Source organism: Sipha flava, unplaced genomic scaffold (assembly GCF_003268045.1).
Source record: "Sipha flava isolate LNK unplaced genomic scaffold, YSA_version1 202_pilon_pilon, whole genome shotgun sequence".
Taxonomy (NCBI): domain Eukaryota; kingdom Metazoa; phylum Arthropoda; class Insecta; order Hemiptera; family Aphididae; genus Sipha; species Sipha flava.
Window position 1 is genome coordinate 1,324,466 of NW_020272797.1, and position 9,508 is coordinate 1,333,973.

General features: G+C 24.7%; 1 protein-coding gene across 1 annotated transcript; it reads left to right on the forward strand.

The window, feature by feature from the left end:
- Positions 1–3,199: 3,199 nt before the first annotated feature.
- LOC112682336 (ethanolamine-phosphate cytidylyltransferase) lies at positions 3,200–7,435 on the forward strand. Its single transcript, XM_025552895.1, has 8 exons — positions 3,200–3,614; positions 3,694–3,831; positions 5,461–5,573; positions 5,655–5,721; positions 5,777–6,002; positions 6,070–6,270; positions 6,333–6,553; positions 7,174–7,435. Exons 1-8 carry the CDS (start codon positions 3,568–3,570, stop codon positions 7,262–7,264), a joined length of 1,104 nt encoding a protein of 367 aa, XP_025408680.1. The 5' UTR covers positions 3,200–3,567; the 3' UTR covers positions 7,265–7,435.
- The last annotated feature ends 2,073 nt before the right edge of the window (positions 7,436–9,508 follow it).

The following is a 9,508-nucleotide window of genomic DNA, read 5'->3' on the forward strand; positions in this document are numbered from 1 at the left end:
TATTATTTTATTTTGTTTGTAAGATTGTCAAAACAATTTCATAGAATAGCTGATTACATATAGGTTCCAACAAATTATAGTATTTAAAAAAAGTAATTATGTAATTGATTATTAAATATAAATGTTTTGAATGAAAAGTAGATCAGTGGAAAATTGATAGACATCAAAAATATTTATTTTCCAAAAATAGTGTCCATCTATTGGTATCCTTGTAAATGCACTCATTGTTGAAGTATCAAAATTAAACTATCCATTACACAACTATGCCATCATTTCTCCTGAAATAAATTAATTCATATCAATTTTAGTTCATGTTAGATTTTTTTTTGAAAACCTGAAATTTAAGATATTCAAAAAAAAAAAAAATCAGGAGCTAAAATTAGGTCCAAGGAATGTGGTGCTTATAAAATATTATACCTTCTTATTAATCAACTAGGAAAGTTGCCCTGTAACAAAATCATAACTCAATATATAGATTTTCTCATGTAGTCAAATTTTCTAATTTAATTCTAAATTAATCGGACAAATCCTACTGTATTATATTTTGCTATTTGTCTGCTGAATCTTGTTCAATTTATACAAATTAGAATATTAATTTAGTATTAACTTACATAAATTATAGCTTAGATAATGATAAATGAAAAGGAAATAATAAAAAATAGATTTTAAATTATAATAACATAAAAAACTTTTGAAATATGACAAATCCTATATTGGTGATATGGAACTAGGAACTATGATGCTCACTAAAATGGTGTGTTTAGGTTGCTTAATCAATAAATGGCTTTATGTAGTTTTGCTATTTTCCCTTTACATTTATTAATTGGACACTCCCACATTATATTTGATTGTTCGTTTCCATAGGAGCAATAGGAGGATTGTTCCATTCCTCATTTATGTAGTAAGTACTTTTACATCTACCTTTTTCAGTTCTTACTTTATTCAAAGTTTACCATAATTTCCGTGGAAGATTAAACCTAGGGATTTTTGTTTCTGTGTTTTTAATTAAGGTGACTCCTCGCACTCTCGATTCCTTCTACCGTGTTTTTCATGTTTCCGATAAAGCTTCTACTCAAAATATGTCTCGTATTGGATATAACAATTCCAATGGAATATTAATTAGTTGACTATATATAGGGTTACCATACGTCTGGACAGTCCGGATTTTTAAAAGATAATCGTTTAAAATGGTTATATTGATACAAAATGTTATATCAGGTGACAGATTTTCGTGTTTACTCTGTATAAATGTACAATATGTAATTATTTTTTTTTTATATTTCATATTTGTATTGTTTTAACATATTTAACCTAATAACTCTTATGTAGACATTTTATTCATAAATCTAATTTAAATTGTATTAATGAAATAACAATATCGTTTACTATCAATTTTTAGCCCCCCCTCCAGTGAAACGGAACTGATGTCCGAATTTGGTCAAAAAATATTATGGTAACCCTAACTATATAGGACCATATATTTTTACAAATTGTGACATTAACGACAAATCCATTTTTAACTACATTTTGATTAATATATTTTAACTCAAATGTTTATAAAAATTAAGTAGATTATATTTAATCAAATTTATCAATTTCTTCCTCTTGATAATTACATTTTCAAAAAATGTGGGTCTTTGTTAACTCGGTACTTTAGAACAGAATATATGAAACCATATATTCCGTGCTTATAGTCCCTCCCCCAAATGTAAGCTCCAGTTGCCCTCATGATTGTGACTTGAAAGCCACACCAAATAATACCTTAAAATAAATAACGCCTATTAATTGACGAATAGGCAATACAATGATGAGTATAGTGATGTATGTAATCTGTCTTCATCCTATCTAAACTCAATAATTATGTTTTCTTTATCAATGAAGTTCGTAAATAATGGTGTTGATATTTGATACTACAAATTAAATAAAACTTTATAATGAGTTTTTATAAAGTTAAATTTAATCTGTGCTGTTTAAAATCAATGTTACTATTTATGCACTTTATTGAACAAGAAAATAGTATAAAACAGTATTTGTGAAACCATAACAATTAAAAATTAAACAAAATTGACTATATATTGTAGTATTATGATTAATATTTTAAATAATACATCTAAAATATAATTTCGTAAGAGTAAACAATTTAGACGTATTTCAGTGTTACAACAGTAATAAGCACATTACTTATTGACCAACGATTTTTTTAAATTATACGATAAAACTGTAATGTATAAATTCTTCATGCCTTATGTAATATCAGGTTATAATTCTTACGTCGCATATTATTTTGCAATGCATTGTAAACATTACTCATTAGGCACTAGACCTAAGGTCGTGATGTGTACATAATTGTATGAACTTTACTTGATAAATGTATTTTGTCAAATAAGAAACTAGTCGTACATATGCGCATATTAATTCAAACTAGTTGGAGGAAGAATTGTTATTGATCAGGCTCATTGATTATCTATGTTTTATGGGATTTCATTAATTTTTTTTAATGACTTTTTGTTATCATTTCGTTTAGTATATTATAGAGCATTGTTTTAAGATTGACAAAACAAATGTTGTACACAAAGGAAACAATTAAAATCGCTGTATCAAGTACCTATATATTTATTTTTATTCTGACATCGAGAAGTAGCCTAGTGAAATATTTAAAATCTTTTTTGTATAGGGTATATAATTATTATGAGGAAACTAATTATCTCGAATTTTCGAGGTTTAATCCTATTGCGATTTGTGATCATAACATATGTTGAATGAATATTAATTACATATTTGTGTTTCGTAATGATTAGAGGAGAAAATCCCTTGATTTTTATGCTGAGGATCTCTGGTCTTTTAAGACGTTCTGAAAGATTTGCAGATTTATATGACGGATAATAACTGATTTAACAGCCATTATTATTACGTAATAAATTTGTGTTAAATACATGTGGTTTTACACTCTTACATTTTAATACTGACAAAATAATGAATTAATATAATATGCCATTGAGAAAAAAAAAGTTGAAAGCTGCTCTAGAATTGATGGTTGGGTACCATAAATTATAACTCTAAAAGGAAAACGAGGCGTACATGGGTAAAAATTGGTTCGTTAAAAGGGACTTATTTAATCATATGTCGTTATTACAAGAGTTTAACGAAAAAAATAATAATAAGAATAATTATTATCAATAAATTAAAAATGTATTATCATTATAAAATTGGATCTGGTTTTCGATCATGTACAAATATCCGTGGCCCGTGACATTTTGACTGTTAGTTCGTGTGTTATCATTCGGGACTTTGAACGATATGATAAGATAAGTTTTGAAATTCATTTTTTCATCGATTTTATTTTTCTTGTGTCGCGCGGGATGAAAATCGTCCGCGATCCCGGCTTCCGTCGCCGTTGAACCTGAGGTCGTCGTGTTATTCGTATGCAACGTGTAAACAACAGTACGACACGTCGACACACCGAAACATCGTCGTCTGCGGTTAACATCTAGCATTACAGTGTAATCCCGTACGTCGGCGTGTTGGCTTGTGCGATCAAACGTAGTAATCGGAACGAGTACCGCAGTGATGAGCAATAAAGTCGATAATCCCGTGAGGGTTTGGTGCGATGGTTGGTGAGTGTTTTTATTTTTATTGCTGTTGCTGTGGTTTTTATAATTCTAACGTTTTATATTTTTAAATATTTTTCTTAAGTTTCGACATGGTACATTTCGGCCATGCGAATTCCTTGCGACAAGCCAAGGCTTTGGGCCATTACCTGGTCGTTGGTATACACACCGATGAAGAAATCACGAAGCATAAGGGTCCACCGGTTTTCACAGAACAAGAGAGGTAATTTATATTGTGTTGTGGAATTATTGTTTATTGACTTATATAGGCAGTTACAATTTAATTGGAATTTGTATGCCTTATTGTGCCAAGTAGATTGTATCCAATTTAGTTTTCACATCTTCCTATGGTATTACCACTATGTCAACATTCATTAGGTTATCTTAATTTATGATTAGGTGTATAATTATATTATATAATTTTATCAGTTTCAGATTTATGATGGGAACTTTTTTTTAATATCATAATTAAGAGATTTTTTTTTATATGGAAATAAATTATTACTATACAATTTAAAATTCATATACTGTATATTATTCTATATCTTGAATTAATATTTCTGTGAAAAATTTTAATGTGAGAATATAATAAAAAGTTTTTTAATTACATAGATTTAATGAAAAATAAGTATATTTTTGTTTTGTTTAAATTAAAAATTCAAACTTAAGTTAAAAGTTAAACTATGGAAATCTTCGATTTGTATGAAATGCATGTAACTGTCAGAAAATATATTTAAAATAGTTGTTGTTTGTGATATTCATTAACAACTGACATAAATTGCTGGTGGTGAAACATAATTGGATATTAAGATTAAATATCGTAATTAGAATAATGATCTATAATTTAATGGATTATAAATTAAAGTAAAATTTCTATTATGCTATTATTTTATAAATTATATAACTCAGTTTATTCTTCCAATTATTTTGTCCAAAATACTTATAGTATTTTTAATGGAAAAAATACCAATACAGACATCCATCTACTTATTATATTCTAGAGTTAACTAATCACTGACTATTATATTTAGTGATGCAATTGTATAGTTAGGCTCACAAATATTCACTACTTATGAAGATAAAGTTTTCATTATTCATAAAGAACCATCTTATTTAAACATATTGATGGTAATTAGAAATCTTTTGTATGAAACTCAAATATAAAAATCTATTTACATAATGAAACAAGTATTTATTGTTTTACATTTTATTGTTTTAATCCAGATTAATAATAATATGATTTTCAAATTTACAAGCAATTTGAATGTAATTTTCTTAAAAAAATATGCCAACAATTATATCATTATCATTTAAAAATTATATATTATTTCATTTAAATTATGTAGGTTTGAAAAATATTTTATGCATTCTATAAAAATATTGAAAATGTTGAACATAATTTTATAACTATAAACAATGTAATTTTACACTTGAACTATTAATAATTTTAAGATTTTTAAATATTTACATTTTTTATAATTATATTACACTCGAGTTAATATTAAAAATTTACTTACCACATTACTATATTATTAATATTGTTTTATTATAGATAATATAATATAATTTGTTTTTTTTTTAATTTCTAAGAATACCTTATGTTTAGACCTAGTTATTTTCTTCACCTGTAAAGTTAATATCTGGCATTTGCTAAATTTATTTTAAAAATATTTTGTTAACTAAACTTAACATATGTGTAAGACTAGGTACAATAAATATTGGTTGTGTGTTTTTTTTAATAATTTTTTTCCAATTTTTATTTTCATATAAAATTTTTTGTTATTTTTCCATGTAATATATCATGTCGTTCATTAGCTATAATTTATGAATTATATTTTTCGAATAATTTTAGGTACAAGATGGTAAAAGCTATTAAATGGGTTGATGAAGTAGTAGAAGGTGCTCCTTATGTTACAAATCTTGAAACTTTAAATCAACACAATTGTGACTTTTGTGTTCATGGAGGTTAATATTTAAATATTTAATTTTGTTCTTATTTATACAATATATAAAAAAAGTATGAAAAATTAATTGTATATTTTTTAGATGATATCACAGTTACAGCTGATGGAGTTGATACTTATCATCTTGTCAAAAAAGCTAACAGATACAAGTATATAGTTAATTTTATTTATAATTATAAATATCAAATATTTGTATTTATCTAGGGAAGTAAAACGGACTGAAGGAATTTCCACCACTGACGTAGTTGGTCGCATGTTGTTCATGACAAGACAGCATTTCTACAAAGGAGATAAAGAATACACTGTGGAAAAAGAACATTCATCGGTGATGGGTCAGGATAAGGCAGCTAGAAGTCCATGGACTGGATGTTCACAATTTTTACCTACTACTAAAAAAATTATTCAGTTCAGTGAAGGCACAGAACCTAAAGTAATAGTGATAAAATACTTTAATTTATTTCATTTTTTATTATATAATTTTTTATCATGCATTTCAGCCTACTGATAGGGTAGTATATGTTGCTGGAGCTTTTGATATTTTTCATGTTGGTCATTTAGACTTTTTAGAAAAAGCTCATCAGTATGGGGATTTTCTTATCGTCGGCTTACATACTGATCCTATAGTTAACCAGTATAAAGGCTTGAACTATCCTATAATGAATTTACATGAACGAGTCTTAAGTGTTCTTGCTTGCAAAGTAATATTTTTATTTGATGATTTTTTTTTATTTTTATTCAATTAATTTCTTGTGTTTTTCAGTATGTATCGGAAGTTGTTATTGGAGCACCATATAGTGTAACATCTGATTTAATGAAACATTTTAATGTAGATGTAGTGTGTCATGGTAAAACACCAGTGAAAATGGATATTAATGGTGAAGATCCATATGCGATTCCAAAAGCAATGAATAAATTTGTGATTGTAGATTCAGAAAATAGTATGACTACAGAAAAAATTGTGGACCGTATTATAAGAAATAGGTAAAAAATAATAATAAATAATATTGATTTTCTAATACAGAGATATATTATTTTTAAATTATACATAAATTATTAGTATTTCTTATTTTTCTTTGTTCTATATTGGTTTATAATATAAACTTTGTTTGTTAACTATTAAAAAGTATCAATATCGCTCCTATAGTTTTAATTTAAAAAATTATATTTAATTTAATGGTGATCTGTGATAACTTTAACAATTATAATTAATTATAAAACCTTAATTATTATTGTTATCATAATAGCCCTGGAAAAATAAAACATTTTTATTTGTTATTTTGATCATTAAAGAATTTTAATGTTGATATAATTAATAATTAATATTTTAAGTCTTTTTAAAATTAAAAATTTTATTGATTAAAATGAATATACTTACTTATATATTTAAAAAATATATACAAAGATATAACATAGAAATCCATATATTTTCTATTTTCTATGTATCAATCAATCTCCTGGTATACTAAGAATTTTGAAAATAGATTTGAATTTAATGTGGAGTATCTTTGAGATTAAATTTTCTACTTTATTTTTTTGATGCTGTTTGTTATCAATTGTAATTCTGTGATTTTTCGATAAAAATGTTTTTTAATTTTTTTTAGACTAGAATTTGAAGCTAGAAATTTTAAAAAGGAAGCTAAAGAAATGGCAATTATCAAAGAAATGGAAAAAGTGAAATTAGAATCATGCTAGTATCTTGTGATATTTTTTATTTCAATTATAAATTGTGTTGTTAATAAATAATACAATTGATTATATTTTAATACATTCAATCAATTTTAGATTCATGGTATTACGAATCAAATCATTGATTTATTTCTTCTTTATGTGTCTATATTTATTGTTTGATTTTTATTTACCATAATTGTTATTATTATTATTATTATTTATATTATTTGTAGTGGTAAATTTTACCATACTCCATTAATTATTTTGTATTATTTTTAAAATAATTTAATTCAATAGTACCTATTACACATCTGAATATTGTGAGCCTAAATTAGGTTTTTAAAGTTCATCATTAATTTAATATTATGTAGTTGGTGATGGACATACTTGGTATTTGAACATATTTTTGTTAAAAAAACTATTTCATCACATAGTGCCAAAAACAAGACACATAATCGTATATTAAAAAAATCCATTATTCAATCAATATATCTTATTTTAATTTTAATAATTTAACTAACGATAATTATATATTTATAATAATTAGAGAAACGTAATAGCTAGTTCAATTTTTAATTACAAGAATGAATGTGATGAATTTTGACTACACTTTTATTTAATGAATTTTAAAATGTATTTAGAACAGAAATATGTTTGTAATATTTGTACTTATGTTTTATCTTAACAACAGTGTGTATATTTCTTTTTTTTGGCTACTGACTACTTAAGAAAGCTCATTTGCTTCAAAAAGTATATTCAGAATCGTTATATTATTGCATAGTTATTGTGTCTACCATTAAATTTATTACTGAAAATATAAATACGTAACAACAAGTAGTATTTCTAATCAATGAACATAAATTCTTATATTTTTATTTAAATAAGTATGTATTATAATATAGATTATTTATAGACACAGTATTAAATATTTTCTTTAGTATTTCATTGTGTACTTTTTATATGTTAAAATTTAATAAACAAAACAATTTTAATATATTTTCATATATTTATTTATTTTATAAATAGTTCAAATACAGAAATTATCACTTGATCATAAGTTGAGTGTTTTTTTTGCATGTTAGTATAGTTTTCAGTTTCATATACCTAAACATTCATTTATAAAAATATTATACTTCATACTTTCATAGTAAGTAAAATATAATACATTAACAATTGTTTAACTTGTATTTTATACCTTGTATACCATTAATTACGAATTTCAGTATATATTTTATATGGAGGAAGAAATTATAAAGCAACAATTGAGAAGAAGCCAAGAGGTAGATACATGAATTGATGAAAATACTAAGTAAAAGAGTACCTTTATAAAACACATAAGCATGAAGGACTGAGAGAGGAACATGTTTATGTAGAAATTAGGAGGATTTTTGTACCAACCTCAAAGGCTTTTGATCTATGTTGAATCAACTTTTGCGCAAAATGCATCTTTTATCTAGAAATAGATTTTTATATTATAAAATAAATTATGAAATTATAATGCATATATATGAGATATATAACTGGATTTAAGGAAATTGAACTTATTAAAAATTATTTTGTCTTTTCCTTTGCCCACCACAGCTTGATTTGAATGATTCTTACTAATTATATAAATAAATCTGTAGATTGGTACAAGAAGGGTCAATACCTCATTTTATGTAATTGAGATTATTGGGCTAATCTTATTTTAGTTAAACACAAAATGAGTCTTATAATATATATAAAAAAAAAACTTTATATTATACTATTTAATATAATAATTATACATAATTTAATATAATATAAGTATTTATACTTAATTTTATTAAGTATAATTATTTTTTGAATTCCTTCATAAAATTTAAAACTGTTATGTAAAAATTTGCTAATATTTTATTCCCGAACATTTTTATAATATGATATCCCTTCTTGCACCAAGCCACATAAATAATGTAATCCTTACCAAAAAAGATTTTTATGCACCTAACCATGTAACTTTCAGAATGAAAATCGGAAAATTCCAAGCACGGATGAAATTAAAAATGTTTACTTGACTAGGTCGACTATTTTTTATCTATAAAAAAAAAAGTTTATGCTAAACTGGTATACTTTCATTGGAATCCAAAATGTTTATTTTAATGAATAATTTATTAGATTATTATCATTGTGAAAAAGTAATACAAATTTTCAACCAGTGTTCACCCTTGTTTTTGCTTATTAATCGCTTATTTAATCATGTAATCGTGTATTTTTTCATTAATATTGTCATATTTTTTAGTGGTACCTTTT

Bases quoted from the DNA above. Each gene is read 5' to 3' on its own strand.
- LOC112682336 (XM_025552895.1), top strand. From the start codon at position 3,568: ATGAGCAATAAAGTCGATAATCCCGTGAGGGTTTGGTGCGATGGTTG. The intron at 5,722-5,776 runs GTATATAGTTAA...GTATTTATCTAG, and splicing joins AAAAAAGCTAACAGATACAA to GGAAGTAAAACGGACTGAAG. The intron at 6,554-7,173 runs GTAAAAAATAAT...AATTTTTTTTAG, and splicing joins GACCGTATTATAAGAAATAG to ACTAGAATTTGAAGCTAGAA.